The following is a 15,273-nucleotide window of genomic DNA, read 5'->3' as shown; positions in this document are numbered from 1 at the left end:
AGAATGCACTTTTGCCAATTGGACAATTTTCGGAAGAGGCTGCCGAAGCCAGAAACAAACATTTCCGGGAGTACAGACTTAGCTATGCTAGAAAACTTTCTAGAAAAGATTGTAACCAAGATATCATCAATAGGTTATTGTTAACATCCGACCCTCTGTTGTCCAGCATTGGGAAAAAGAAACACAAACTTACAAAGCCTTTTTCAAAAGAAGCTGTGGAATTGCTTCTTCCTGGAGAAAGTATCTTCTCTCACAAAACGCATTTTTAGACGTCAAATACTCCTACGTGCGACGCACAGTGGCTCAAAATCCTTAAAAAGTGGCAAAAAAGGAAAAAAAATAAAGTCTTTAGTTTCTAAATACAAATAACTTTTAATGATGGTAAGGCCAGATGCATAACAATTTAAAACTTTTTTTGAAGCCATTGCAAGTTTGTGTATTAATTTGAAGCACTTTATTAATGCTTTTTTTATGACGAAAAAAAACCGGAAATGTTCGATAAAATAGTCAGTTTTAGAAATTTATATTATGGAGACATAGTAGCTAAAGTGTTAGTATTTTTTATTAATTTATTAAAATTGTGTCAATTCACAATTTAATTGAATGATTTTTTTCTAATGATTATTAGGTTTAAGCTATTACTCAGCATGAAGAAATATTTTAATAAAAATTTTTTTTTTTATTTGTAACACATTATTTGTGGTACAAGAACAAAAATGTTCCGCATAACTCCACGCTGATTTTAGTGTTTTTGAGTACTGTCAGCAATATACCATTTGCTGGAATAAAATTTACCTGCTCCAATTTGCTCCAATCTAAAAAAGAGCTTTTATCATTTACTCGCTAAATATTACATTTAGCGAGTATACGATAAAAGGTTGGAGTAAATTGAATAAATTGAAAAAAAGTAATTGATAAAAGGTTGGAGTAAATTTTATTTATTTAAAATATAAACTCTTTTAAAAAAAGAGTATCAGCCTTACCTATTATTTTTAGTATATATATATATATATATATATATATATATATATATATATATATATATATATATATATATATATATATATATATATATATATATATATATATATATATATATATATATATATATATATATATATATGTATGTATATATATATATATATATATATATATATATATATATATATATGTATGTATATATATATGGATTTTCAAAATACTTGTAGCTATTAAGCTATAATGTAAACGACAATAAGATTGTTAAACTATTGATAGCTTTTGTGTGTTATGTTATAGATAATATATAAAACATGAAAAGAATTGATCTTCTTCAAAAAATTAAAGAGCTAGGTTTCAATAAAGTTAATCTGCTTGAATCTTTGTTTAAAGAAGTTTTAAATGTTTATAACCTTCATGAAGATGACTTCGATAAATCAGAGCTTACTAACTTAAAGAATAAGTTGTCTGTTTTTAAAGCAAAAGTGGGAGCTAAGTTAGATAAGCATAATAGAAACTATGACAGATTGATTTTAAAAGAAGGTGTTTGGCTGCAGGTAAAGAAACAGTTATTTGTTAATAATTTTTTTTATGCAATCATTCTATTTAATTAAGTTTCTATTTACAGGAGGAGTTTTTCCCCGATCTTGTTAAAAGAGTTAAATTTAAAGAAGGTCTAGGTAGAAAAAATAAAGTTTGGGAAAATCTTGGTGAAAGAAGCAAAAGAGCTAAAATTGCCCATTTAGCTGAAAACAATCATGAAGCATTGGCATTAGCTTCTATAAAAAGTGCAGCAACTGAATCCAACATTAGTAGAAACAATTTTATTTTTATAGTAAAGAAGGCTTTGGACCCAGATAAAGCAAATGAAATTAGGAAAAACATGTCTATGCTTGAACCTGTTTAAATGAAAGTTGAAGATGCTCTCAGCCTAAAAATTCAATGTGATCTATCCGATGAACAATACCAGATAATCAGAAATAGCTCCTTATTACAAAATGCAAACGTCTATCCGTCTCTTCATAAAATTTTAATTGAAAAAAAGAAATGCTATCCTGATAATATGACTTTTTCAGAAACATCTGCAGTTTGCTCCCTTCAATCTCTTTTTAATCACACACTGTGTAGAATCTTGAGTCTAAATAGTTGCAACAAAATATTTTCTGAATTATTGGTTAAAGATATCAATCAGCATGGAATCATGCATTTCAAAGGCGGTTTTGATGGAGCGTCTAGCCAGAGTCTGTATAAACAAAAATATTTAGATACAACTCTAGATGAAGTTATTAAAAATGAAGAGAGTGTTTTCCAAACATCTGTTGTGCCTCTTAAACTGACTGTTAATGATACAGTGATATGGTACAACAAAAAACCATCTAGTACACATTTCTGCAGACCGGTATGTTTGCAGTACAAAAAGGAAACAGATATGCTAATTAAAGAAGAAGAGGAACGATTACGAATTGAGATTCAGAAACTTGAACCATTTGTTGTAAGTTTAGAGTCAGAAGAAGCTGAGTCATCTATGATGACAGCAATTATAAAGTATAATTTGGATTTGACTATGTTTGATGGAAAAGTTGTTAATGCACTGACAAGTACTACATCTTCTCAAAGCTGTAATGTATGTTCAGCAAAGCCAACAGAGATGAATGACGTTAAATTGATTAGATCTAAACCTGTCAATAAAGAAGCTTTATCTTTTGGCCTTTCACCTCTTCACCTTTGGATAAGATGCTTTGAGTACATTCTTCATCTTGGATATAAATTGAAAATTAGGTCATTTTATGCTAAAACCTCTGAGCAGAAAGAATCAGTTAAAGAAAGAAAAGCATTTATCTAAAAGAAGTTTAGGGAAGAAATAAGTCTTATTGTTGACATGCCCAAACAAGGTTTTGGAAACACTAATGATGGTAATACTGCCAGAAGAGCCTTTGAGGAATCGATTACTTTCTCTGAGATAACTGGTGTAGATGTTGACATCATTTCTAGACTTAAAACAATTTTAAAAGCAGTTTAATCTTTATTCAGGATATGATTTAGATCCAAGCTCTTTTCAAAATTATTGTAATGATACAACAGATAAAATTCTTTCTGAATATAATTGGTATGTTATTCCTCCAAGCGTTCACAAACTTTTAGAACATGGTTTACAGACTGTCGATGCATTAGAACTTCCCATTGGAGTTTATTCAGAAGAATCACTAGAGGCTCTTAACAAAGAGATTAGAAATGCAAGATTAAACCATTCATGCAAAATTTCAAGGATAAATGTTATGAAAAACCAGTTTAACTATCTTATGATAAGGAGTGATCCAGTTATATCGAGCATCCAATTCACTAACCATAGATGTGAAAATGGGAAATTGCTTCCAGTAGAAGTTCTTTCTCTTCTTAAACAGTCGTGATTCTTTTGTGAAATTTTTTATTTATAGTTAAATTTGCCATCAAAAATTAAAATTTTCTATGAATTAAAATTTAAAATAGTTATAATAGTAATGCTCAAAGTAGAACTATTATCTACTCTTTGTTGATGTCTGAATTTTTTTTATTTATTAATGATAATTCTTTTAATCATTGTTTTTATCAAAAGAGGAGGATAACAATTGATGACAGAAATTTTAAAAAAATTAAAATTTTCTATGAATTAAAATTTAAAATAGTTATAATAGTAATGTTAAGAGCATTCTATTATATACTCTTTGTTGATGACTGAACTATTATTATTTTTTTTGAAAATTCTTTCAATCGTTGTTTTTAGCAAAAGGGGAGGGGCCCGGTAATAATTATGACTTAAATTTGGATGGTAGTGTACTGTGTGATCACGCCTGATTACAAGTTGGAGTGAGTTAAAAAGAGATTTAAAAATAAATTATGTATTATGCAAACTATTACTTGATTCGAGAAGAAAAATTTAAAAAAAAAATCTGCTTGCGCGTGTAAAATTTCATACGCGCGTGTTTTTTAGATACGCGCACGTTTTGCTGGTTGTTGCACGTAAAAATAACCTAAAATCACATAATTGATTTTTAGACAAAAAAAACAATAACTATTCATTTAATACATATTAAAATGCAATGGTTATATAATTTTTGCCGTTTTTTCTTCACTTTGAGTCACTGTGCGACGTCGAAAAAAATAAAAATACTCCCCGGTTTCGCAATTATCACCTATTGTTTCGGTATTGTTATCTAAACAATACCGTAACACGCATATCTTTTTTATGAAACAATGCGTTGAACGTCCATCTATTAATACGTCCTTGCTTTGACTGAGCTAAAAATTGTTTAAGGCAACGCGTCCTCTTGAACCGTAATTACGCAACGTCGCTATACCGTTTAAGTAGATTCTGGTGTTTCCCGCGTGGAGTTGTGTTGATCACGAATTTCGGGAGCTGCGAGGGTACGAAGTTAGATAAAAGTTTTGCCTGCACTATGTTTCTCGAACTTCACATTATGAACTAGGTTGAGCATGGTAGACGATTTCATCAAGAAATCAGTAAAATGTCTTCATTTGAATCATTTGAAACAAAATATCTACAAAAATGGCGTAAATTTGATAATAACAAGCTAATACTTCTTTAGTCTCGCTTAAGACTGTAGTTCGGCCCATTTTGTCCTGGCAATTACCATCAACTTACTTTAAAAAAAAAAAAAAAAGAAAACAAAAATTATTCACTGGATCCCTAATAAAAATCGCTTTAGAATGAATTCCAAGTTTCTCACTCAGCGAGCAAACGGGGGAAAAATGCGAAGAGACCATCGCCTTGAAAAGTAACTTTTTAAATTTTTTTTTCGAAGGCACCAGAATGAAAAAGTAGGCTTCGGGCCTAGAATATTAAAAAAACTTACAGTATATGTAAAGGGATTTTAATTAGATTAAACGTTGGCTTCTCATTATCTCTGATTGTGTTATTGACCCTTTCTAAGAAAAAAAAACCTTAAGTACAAATTATTGACTTTAAATAAGTCACGTGGTTTTATTTAGAACTTCTCAGGTCTAAAGATTTTAACGTGTTTATATAAAATGGTAGCTTTTTGGGTTCCTATTTACAAGATTATAGTTTAGTCTAATTTTTAAAATTTTAAAAATAGCATGGATGTGGATATGGAAGTGGATAATGCCCCACAATCTGTTAAACCAGATGATATCGTTAAAGAAGTAATGGAAGAACAATATACAGTTCACAGTATCTTCTCTCACAAAACACATTTTTAGACAACACTTATTTATACATAATTTTTGGTGGTTGTTCTCCTTCTAAATCACCATAATAAAATTTTTGAATACTGCTGCTAACATTTTTTTAATTGCAAAAACGTCTTATCAGTAATGAAAATTTTTACTTGATTATTTTCTTTTTTAAAACATTTAAAATAAAACCAATAAGGTTTCTACATAGATTAGAGCTATGTTTTGAATACAAAAAGCATATTGAAAATTTTTTTTCTATTTCTTTCAATGTAAACAAAAAATATCAAAAAAAAAAACTCAGAAAAAAGCCAGGTTTTGTACTTAATTATAAGATAAATTTTTGAAATAAACTTTTCTTAACAACAAACCTAGTTTTACCATTTATCAAGGATGCCCAACAAAGTCATGGTATGCGCCATGGAGACTATCAAAGATACAGGTGCATTTACATTGTGTGTTTTGTTATAATGCTTTTGTAATTTTCTTTTTTCTTGTAAATGAGCAACCAGTTAACGCTTAACACTAATAATATTTGATTACCAATTTAAATTATTTCTTAAGTAGTTGACTTTTTTTATTTTCATATTGTGTATCTGTAATAATGTTTGATTTGACCACAAAAATGATTGAATTAAATTTAAACTTAGGCAATACTGCTCAAGAAAGTTAAAAAGGATTAGAAGTTCATTGGATTTCAAACTTGGTACCAGACATGGTTATAAAGGGAAACAAATTACAGAAGATGTAGTTACAGATTCAAGGTTTTTCATTATTTTTTAAATGCAGCACAAAGATTTGTTAGAAGTTTAAAAATAATGAGACAATATGAATGTAAACATAATAGTTGATCTCTTGCTCATTGTGCATAGTTTTACAGTTTTCTTATACATTTTTCATTTAATAAATCATAAATTATAGTAGTTAAGGTTAAAATTAAAAAATATCAATTTTTTAAAAATCTATACTGTAGCTTTGACATTGTGAAAGAGGGCGCAAAAAACTGAAGGGTTATTAAAGTTTTTGTTACTTAAATCAATATTTTTTAAATTAAGAGCAAATTAATAGTGGAGTGTATGTTTTCTTATATAATTTACTAACAAAAAAAAAGTTGTTAAAGGAAAAATAGCAGCATTTCAAAAATCAATTTTCCGATTCAGAAGTCAAGCTTTAACATACACTTCATTGATTAAAAGAATACAGATACTTTTAACTAGATCTGAATTCATAACAATTAAGTTTAAGTCCTCCACTGAGTTAATTTTTAAGTTCTGTTGTGTTAAAGTTTGGATACTTGTCAACTTGTAGTCAATGTAACAAATGGTCCTACAAACTTCTTTGCAAAGCAAAATAGTCATATACCCTACATATAATATTTTTGGTATATGAACCTTTCTCATGGCATTAAGGTGCTTAAATAAAATATTTGATTGGTTAGAATTTTCTTTAGACTTTCCAAAAGAAAATAAAGTAACACCAAGTTTGAAAATTTTGGGCTGTTTCAGTAAACTATTTTCATTAATCTGAAAACAATACAATAATTGCTAGAAAAGTCATTGAATACAAGTTAGTTATCTTTTAGAAAGACATTTAGCTCATCTGGTAAAACAGATGTGAGTTTAACAGTGATTGTTTTCCATATTTTGTATAAAAAGTACATTCCATATTTTGTATAAAAAGTATTGTGATGTCATAAACAATAAAATCTGCTCAGACAACATCACTCTGTCTTTTCCTCTTCTCTGGATTCTTTGGAAGTTTATAAATCAAGATTTTTGTTTCAGTTGAGTAGTAGTTTGACTTGCAGAGTGATACACAGCTTTTTAAAGACATTTTAAAAATGCTGTGTACTACTTCTGTTAAAGTAACTTGTTATTAATTTAACAATATTAATATAACTTTTCTGTTAGTTATCACAGTATCAAATTAGCTATTATGTTCTAATGTTGTGTTATTTAAATTATCAACCAATAGGATTTCATAAATTGATAAAAAGGTGCAGTGTTAGCTTAAAGTAAAAAATCAAAATGTAAGCATAGTATTATAAATTGGCATTCAGTCAAACAACTTTTTTGTGCGATGTTAAGATCTATTTTATAGTTTATAGCCATGATCTATATTCATGAAAATTATTTTTGAAAAATTTTTTAGAAAATATAATCTTTATTCCAAATAGTTTAAGCAAAAAACTATTTGGAATAAGTAATGCAGCAGCTCAAACCCTTGTTTTTATGTTCTTATTTACATTTTTTTGTTTTTTTGTTTATGTAGGTACTTACATATTCTTCTTGTTGAAGCTGAGAGATGCTGGAGCTATGCAATGGAGTTGAAACTTTGTGCAAATACAGAGCCACGAAAGCGATTTCACATGATGCGAAAGTTGACTAAAGCAGCTAAGTATGCAGAAGAGTTGCATAGAGTTTGTGAAATGGAAAAAGTAGAGCCCAGAACAAGATTAGAAGCACAGGTTTGTTAAAAAAAAATTAGAAATGCAGGTTGAGTAAAGTTACAAAACAAAGATATAAAAACTTTTCTTTAAATAAGTAATAATTTCTTTGCAAATAAAGTTTTTTTTGTTGAGAACAAGTATGAGTAATGAAAAAAGTTTCAATATCAATAATAATGTTTGCTGCTAAAATATTGTGAATTTTTTACATTGTTATCATGGTTGGATTTTCAATACATTGTTATCATGGTTGGATTTTCAATACATTGTTATCATGGTTTGATTTTACCATGGGAGAAGATATTTTTCATGGCAATGTTATCATGCATTGTTTTAATGCAAAAGCAATTTATCACTATTTCCTAAGGAATATCGTAAAGTCTAATTTGTGACTTAATGTGACAATTTGTAAAATCCACTGTTGATGATACCTTATCCAAGAATTTTGTCCATGGATGCTTTGGATTGTTAGCACACTACATATTAAATTTTAATCTAATGTTTCTCAGCATATGGAACTCTCTCTATTTGTCAATTTTTATTTTTTGATCAGCTTGTATATGGCTCACATCAAACTTCTTTTCTAGGTTTTCTTTGTTCTGTTTTTTTTTTTTACTTAATTCTTTTTATTTAACCTTTTACAATACTTTATCAAACACTTGTACTCCTGGTACATATCTTTTATTTTCCTTACAATATGATCTTTTACCTATACTGACAGTCAAGCCTTTGATCAAAATCTCATTAAGTGGTCTTAAACTGTACAACCACTGTTACACATAGGAAATAAATAATCACTGCTTTTAGTTGTGACAGCTAGTGGCAGTAGTAGTAATAGTCATTCTCCTGCAGACCTGCAAAATGTAAAAATTGGAAATAATGTTACAGTTTCTGTACTTGAACTTAAAAATAAGTTGTTTTTTTTAGATTTAATTTTTAGAATAATGGAATGGGTTGTAGAAAAAAAGTGACACGGTGAGTGGTGATATCTATATAGTACAGCATAGAAACCATTTTGATGATAAACAGTACTTGGATAACATGTGAATAGTTTAAATAACAGTATAGAACAACTAATACACAGTATGCAAAATTGTTAAGCTGAAACAACAGATTTTTAGCCATCGAAGTATGAAGTTTAATTCTCTATGGTGAGAATTCACATCAAAGTTTATATACTTTGAAGCTCATAAACCACTTCTAAATCAACTGTGGTATATCTTACTTAAAGGAAAGTTTTTTATAGAGTAAGAATCAACATTTTTGAAACATGAGGTTGTTAAGTAACAAGCATCAAAAAATTAAAAAAATTATATTTATATTTAAATAGAAATATAAAATTTTGTATTTTATATATCAACAACAATCACTAGTGTCCTTTTTTCACTTAAGTCGTACAAAACATAAAAGGAATTTAATAGTAGAAAATTTATAGGTAGAAAAACATTAGTTTGCTGAATCAGTTTTTGCAAAAGTTTGAAAAAATTTGTCAAACTTGATTATTGAAAAAGTGCAATAGTTTAAAAAAACTTATGGTTGTTTCTAAATTTTAGTTTTCTTAATTTTACTAAAAAAACTTTTTGTTACTTGTAAATTTTAATTCTCTTAATTTTACCAGGTTTTTTTTTAATTTGGGGTTTCAAAAGGTTGAATTTTATGTATATTAAATTTAGGCTTATAGTTACTGGATGACTGCAAATTATAAATTTGAAATTCAAGATTGGAAAACTGCTGTGGATCTTTATTCATCATCTCGTTCAATTTATGAAAAGCTTTCTAGTGCATTTTTGGATGAAGCTACTCGAATGTTGTATGCTCAAAGAGTTGAGGAAATAGGGCCCAATATACGTTATTGTGCATATAATCTTGGACAAGGTGGTATGGATATTAATGATCTAATGAAGATGAAGTCTAGTGCAGCAGGACAGGATTTGTTATCTGCGAAAATTGATGTATGTTTCTAAGTGCATTTTTCAATAAAGTAATAACCTAACAATATAAATTTGATTTTTAATTTTTAACATAATTTTTACAATAGGCTGCAATCAAGCAAACTCGTGAAAAGCTTGCATCCTCATTTGGTGATATTACTTGGCGAGGTAAAAGTGTTCCTATACATAACGAAAAAGCCCGTGTCTTTATTCTTCATTTACAAGAGAAAGACAATGAAATGGATAGACAAATTACTTTTGAAGGAAAAATGGAGCTCTTTGACAGTTTACTGATGGAATGCAAAGATGCATTGCAGGCCATCAAAGAAGAAGTTGGGAATGAAATGGTAATGTTACTTTATTTTTTTTATGAGATTTTTACTTCTATTTTTTTTTTATCAAAATGTTAATTTTATCTTCTACTTAAAATATGGAATGTGATTTACTGTTTAGTGTGATTTCAAAATATTTGATATAAACCATTCTCTCTTTCACTCTTAAATATCTTTAATCTTTAATGCAGAAATATCCAGTATTAACTCAGTGTCTATTACATCATTTAAACTTTGTTATGTCTGAGTTTTCTTGTCAGTACTTATAGCCTGTTTATCTCCTGCATATAAATTTCTTTTAAATTTTAAATTTCTTTTCCAACACATTCACATTGTGAATTTTAAATGAAGTGTTATATCTTATACAATAGTCATCAAAGAAGAAGAATGAGACAAGTTTAAGTCATCTTCAATTCATCAAGATGTACTTATCATATTTACGTCAAAACTTGATGATTGAGAGAAATATCTGCATGATAGATTGGATGAAAGAAAAATTGCCTGTTTTGATTGGTGTACCAAAGCAAGAGATAAAAGGCAAAATAACTAAACCTGAAGATTTGATCAGGTAAAAACTACTTTCAATTTTTGAAAAAAAAAAAAAGAAAAAGAAAAAGCAAAGTATATTTAGTTGCATTTTTATTTTGTGTGTGTGCATGTTTTCTTAACAAGTTTTTTAGTATAGCTATTTTAAAAACATTTGTTGTTTGTTTTAATAAAATGTAATAATTGATGAAATAAAATCTATTACTTAGTTGTTAAAATTTCTGTCGTTGAGCTTAAAAACTGAAATTTTAGCAAACGCAGAAAAAATAAAACTTTTAAAATTCTTATTCTTTTTCTCTTTCTTTCAAGTAGGGCTTCTTTTTTTCTCTCTCAAGTAGGGCTAGTTTGAGTTAAGTTTAAAAATTATCATTTTTGTTAGATGACAAATTTTGTATTTGTTTTTAATTTAGGCTTTATGATGGAATCATCTTGAGTTTAACTGAAATTAGCCAGTTGCAAGGCATTGAAGTTGATGAAAAATTGCGAGATGAAGTTGATGCTCAAATTATAGCATACAAAGGATTTAGGTAATTTTCATAACAGGATAGAGTAAAATTGGTTCAAACCAATAACCAAACAATAAACACCAAATAACTTCTTTATTTTTTATATATATATTTTTTAAAATACGAGATATTAAAAAAAACACATTAACGTTAAATATAAATAAAAATTGTATTTGAAAATAAAAAAAATTAATACTTTTGACAGAAAATCCCCTAAAAACTCAATATAAAATATATTCAATAACTTTAAAACTTTCACATAACAAGCTAAAAGATATTTTTTTAAATAGGATACAGTAATAAAATAAGATTTAAATTTTACATTTTTTTTTTCAACGAAAAGGTTTAGAACCCAACACAAATCGCTTTGGCAAACATGTTTTGTTGCAGAGCCAAGTGTTGCATTTTAGATTCTTACATGACATGCCCGAATGGAAATCTTTCTACATTTTTTGCATTCAATAGCTTTTCTTTTGGCTATAGATGGTTTAAACTGTTCTTCATCCTTAGCTAATTTTTACCAGAGTTTTGTAATGAAGTTTGCAGTTTGAGAAACACTTAATCAATTTTGATGATTTTTTTTTATTTTAAAGCAAGTTTATCTCTATTTCATATAACACAAAGGTAGTTTAAAAAAATTGATTATAAACAAAGAAAATATATTTGCAAGTAGAAGTAAGAAAATTCATTTTGGATGAGTGGATTAAAAATAGTAATTTTCCATTTAATTTGCTAGCAAAAAAGTTCAAATGAAAACTTTAAGTCATATCATCAAAAGGTTAGATATTTAGTAATAAAGTGGAGAAACTAAGAAAAAGGTCCGTCAAGTTTAAAACTTGATCAAAAAGTGATCAGGGGGATTGATGCAAATCCAGAATACTCTGTTTGGGATATTAAAAAACTAGTATTCCCAAGTTGACAATCCAAGAAATCAACAAGAGATGTGGCTATAAGATATACAGGAAGCAGAAATTCCCTGGAAGATCCCAATAGCTTTTCAGGTCAAAAATGCAATCAAAAACTGTTAGAAGAAAAGCTTAAATATAATCAAAAGCGCAAAAGTTCTACTGCAAACTTGGCTGTTTGACCCATGACCCACTTGGCTGTTTGCTCCGATGCCAGCAATTTTATCCAATCCCATGTTCGGCAAAAAGTAACAAATTAAAAAAAAAAAAAACTTAGCAAGAGAGTTATGGTTTGGTCTTTAGTTTGTGTGGTTTCAAAACTCAGCCATTTTTCACAAATGAAAACATGAATTCTGGTGTTTATGTGAAAGAGTGTTTAAAAAAGTAATTTATGCTTATAATCCAAAAGCGAGATGATCCATCTGTTTTCTAGCCTGTTCTTGCCTCTTGTCATTGCTAAAGAAGTGAAATCAAGTTGCATCAACAAAATGGTATTAAACTTATCCTAAAAAACTCTATAAAAATTTCGAGTAAACATGAAATATGAGCTACATTAGACGGGAAAAATTGTAGCAGGCATCAATCAATTCCACCAAATTTGGAATGTGGTATCATGAAATTTTACAAAAACTGCTGTCTGAAAGCTCATATGAGATGTTTACACTAAATTGAGATAATATTGTAGTCAGATCAAAGATGATGTTTTCTTAAAGCTTTGCTGTATTTGGAGATAAATTTGCTTTAAGACAATAAAAAATGATCAAAGTTGATTAAGTGGTTCTCGAAATATTTCAAAAACTTCATAGGTTATTATCATTTCATTAACAGACTTTTTCAGCTAATTTGAGTTGGTTTGCTTCTCTCTTTTTTTGTTATGGTCAATAATAATGAGTTTCGTGATACTTTGGCAAGCAGCTATTGGAGTATAAGATTGCCTAGAATTTTTTACATAAGACTGTCTTTTCTCAGAAAAAACTCATTTTCCATTTCTTTTCATACTCTCATGTAGTGTTCTATACTTGTCAAACCTCAAAGCTGCTGTACTTGTTAAAACAGAAGCTGCTATGGTTGCTTCAGGAAATGACGGTAAAGGCTGTGTTGTTGGAAATTGGGTTTAAGTCGGTTGATTAAAAAGTTTCTGAGATAACAAATACCTGTTGATTGATGCTCTGAAATAACCCAATATCTTGAAAAACTTTGATAATCTACATAACGTGTAAGACATTTGCCACTCTCATACGCCTTTTTGAGCAGCAAAGGAAAATTTTCTATGTTCTCATATATTTTGTTTTTGTAATACTTGTTAAGATAATTAGTTAATAAAATAATTAACTAATAAAATAATTAACTAATTGAGTGATTGTTTTATTAGCAAACGTTTGAGTTTTATTTTTTCTGATATTTTATTTAACTTTTTACTCTAAACCGGAAAAAACTATACCATCGGAATTGAAATTAAATTTCCTGCAATACATTGTTTACATTTACTTTACCTGGATTTCGGTTCATTGCTTTTACGTTCGCAAATCAAAGAAAGAAAAAAAATTTACGACTTTCTTTTAAACTTTTATACATAAAAAATAGACCGGAAGTTAACTTGGCAATTACTTTGACATGTTCGAATAGGAGGAGATAATTCTCTTTCTACTGGTTTCTTTTATTTTTAAAACTATCCTTATTCGTGTCGATTTTATTTCATTATTTTGATAAATGATGTGTTTGCGCCGATTTTACTCAAAGCTAAATTTATTGAGTTTATAATTAAGATTTTAATCTAAAAAGCATATGGGCAAAGTGTAGATAGCAAAATGAGAATTTGAAAATTGTATTACAGTAAAATCTTAAAACGATAAAGATTATCTCGATGTAACAAACTAAACAGTTTCCCATTATCTTTCTATAACTTTCTGTGTGAAGTTTTTACGATTTATTAAATATCGTTTTTTTCAATAATTCGTTGTAAGTATATTTATCATGGTATGTTTCTTGTGGTTTTTGACTGGACTTTGATTGGTTCTTTTTTATTTTATTCTCCCTAGATGTTTCTATATTGCGCAATCATACCAAGTCTTAAAAAAGTGGGTCGAGACTGTTTCCTTGTATGATCGTGTAATCATCTACGCAGCAGAAGCTACGTCAAAGTTAAAGGCTTGCAACAACCCATTTCTTAATGTAAGTGACGGGATTTTCTTTCAACTTTATGAGCTCCTGTCTCAGGAGTTCAGGTTGGTGTTATTGTTCTAGGTCATTGCTACTATCTGCTAGGAGAGCCTTCCCAGCCTCATCAAAATCTATTATTTTGACTCTATAAGTCAAAATGATCTGACAAGGGGATTCGGATAAGCTCAGAAAATTATTTCTTTAAAGTTAAAATTCTTTAAGTAATTAATTTGAGCTTTTAAATAGGATTGCTGAATTTTCTTGCCATAGAAATATTTTCTTGCCATAGAAATATTTTCTTGCCATGAATTTTCTTGCCATAGGTTCTTGTAACAAAAATAGAAGAACTATCAGAAAACGCCCAAGCACATAAATATTACGCTCATGCTGCCAGTATATTAGGTAAGTTCATTTGATCAATTCACAATTAAGTAAAAGATCATAAAAATGGTAAAATTTATTGAAAGTTTTACGTAACTCAATCATGAGCTTTTTGGGTTTCTCAATTTTCTAGAATCAAATGAAGTTGGATTGGATGTAAGCAAACTTACTTTGGCCGATCAGGTATGTTAATATAATTGAAGACCTCAATGGAAATACCAGCGATATCACATTTTTCTTATTTTGAGAAAATCATATTTTAAAGTTTTAAACATTCCGTTGTTCCTTTGTATACTGTTTCATTTCATCCTTTATAAGGACTGAGATGCTCTTTTGACTTGGTTTTTTTAAAAATATATCAAGTAAAACATGCTTGTTTGAAAAACAGTAACAACTCAAAAATTTTAAAAATGTGGCTGGTTTTTTTACTGAGGTCTTCATATAGTATGCATTTACATGGTTTTTGTATATATTAAATTATGTATGTACAAGTTGGTTTTTAAATGTCTTTCGAAAGTGTCTGCTAAATTGTGACTCACGGTTTTGTTTCTGATTTTAAATGCTGATGTTCTGCTATAAATATTTTTCCTGCTACAAGGTACTTGCTGAACGATTAGACGTGTATCAAGAGTATCAGAATGTTCAAAAGAAAGTCAATCTTATACGCTTCCCACCTGAACCCCAGCCGTTACCTTGCAAGCCGCTTTTCTTTGACCTTGCTTTAAATCACATCGATTTGCCGAATCTTGATCACAGGTTAGAAAAGAAAGCTGAAGGTGGTATTAGTGGTCTCGTTAAGGGTTGGTTTTGGGGAAGTAAATAAAATAAAAAATTAAATAAAATAATTTTTAATGTTGTCCTTAGGAAAATTTTTTACAAATTGAATCCAAAATTACC

General features: G+C 28.7%; 2 protein-coding genes across 4 annotated transcripts; both read left to right on the top strand.

Annotated features, from left to right (window-relative positions):
* Positions 1–849: 849 nt before the first annotated feature.
* On the top strand, positions 850–15,218 carry LOC145193027 (signal recognition particle subunit SRP68-like). Of its 2 annotated transcripts, none has more exons than XM_090072308.1 (13): positions 850–921; positions 5,073–5,167; positions 5,545–5,611; positions 5,820–5,933; positions 7,441–7,636; positions 9,289–9,567; positions 9,654–9,893; positions 10,250–10,446; positions 10,835–10,951; positions 13,875–14,007; positions 14,319–14,397; positions 14,510–14,559; positions 14,975–15,218. In XM_090072308.1, the coding sequence occupies exons 2-13, from the start codon at positions 5,074–5,076 to the stop codon at positions 15,197–15,199; spliced, it is 1,791 nt and encodes a 596-aa protein (XP_089928434.1). In that variant the 5' UTR covers positions 850–921; position 5,073; the 3' UTR covers positions 15,200–15,218. The 2 variants fall into 2 exon arrangements, with proteins under 2 accessions (XP_089928434.1, XP_089928433.1); XM_090072307.1 differs by lacking the exon at positions 850–921 and adding an exon at positions 4,711–4,751.
* On the top strand, positions 1,264–3,885 carry LOC149878766 (uncharacterized). 2 transcript variants are annotated; one of them, XM_090072310.1, is made up of 2 exons: positions 1,264–1,535; positions 3,740–3,885. In XM_090072310.1, the coding sequence occupies exons 1-2, from the start codon at positions 1,293–1,295 to the stop codon at positions 3,773–3,775; spliced, it is 279 nt and encodes a 92-aa protein (XP_089928436.1). In that variant the 5' UTR covers positions 1,264–1,292; the 3' UTR covers positions 3,776–3,885. The 2 variants fall into 2 exon arrangements, with proteins under 2 accessions (XP_089928436.1, XP_089928435.1); XM_090072309.1 differs by lacking the exon at positions 3,740–3,885 and adding an exon at positions 1,607–3,432.
* Positions 15,219–15,273: the final 55 nt, after the last annotated feature.

The sequence above is a fragment of the Hydra viridissima genome, unplaced genomic scaffold (genome assembly GCF_058129835.1).
Source record: "Hydra viridissima isolate aposymbiotic clone 2 unplaced genomic scaffold, HvirCarnegie_v1 scaffold_14, whole genome shotgun sequence".
NCBI lineage: Eukaryota > Metazoa > Cnidaria > Hydrozoa > Anthoathecata > Hydridae > Hydra > Hydra viridissima.
The sequence above is the reverse complement of the archived record's forward strand: the minus strand, read 5'-3'. Positions and strand labels throughout refer to the sequence as shown.

What these genes read in the sequence shown, in the direction of transcription:
- LOC149878766 (XM_090072309.1), top strand. Translation starts at nt 1,293, where the DNA reads ATGAAAAGAATTGATCTTCTTCAAAAAATTAAAGAGCTAGGTTTCAAT. An exon ending in AAGAAGGTGTTTGGCTGCAG is followed by an intron (nt 1,536 to 1,606) that starts GTAAAGAAACAG and finishes TTCTATTTACAG; the next exon opens with GAGGAGTTTTTCCCCGATCT.
- LOC145193027 (XM_090072307.1), top strand. Translation starts at nt 4,726, where the DNA reads ATGCGAAGAGACCATCGCCTTGAAAA. An exon ending in AGAGACCATCGCCTTGAAAA is followed by an intron (nt 4,752 to 5,072) that starts GTAACTTTTTAA and finishes TTTTAAAAATAG; the next exon opens with CATGGATGTGGATATGGAAG. An exon ending in TGTTATCTGCGAAAATTGAT is followed by an intron (nt 9,568 to 9,653) that starts GTATGTTTCTAA and finishes TTTTTACAATAG; the next exon opens with GCTGCAATCAAGCAAACTCG.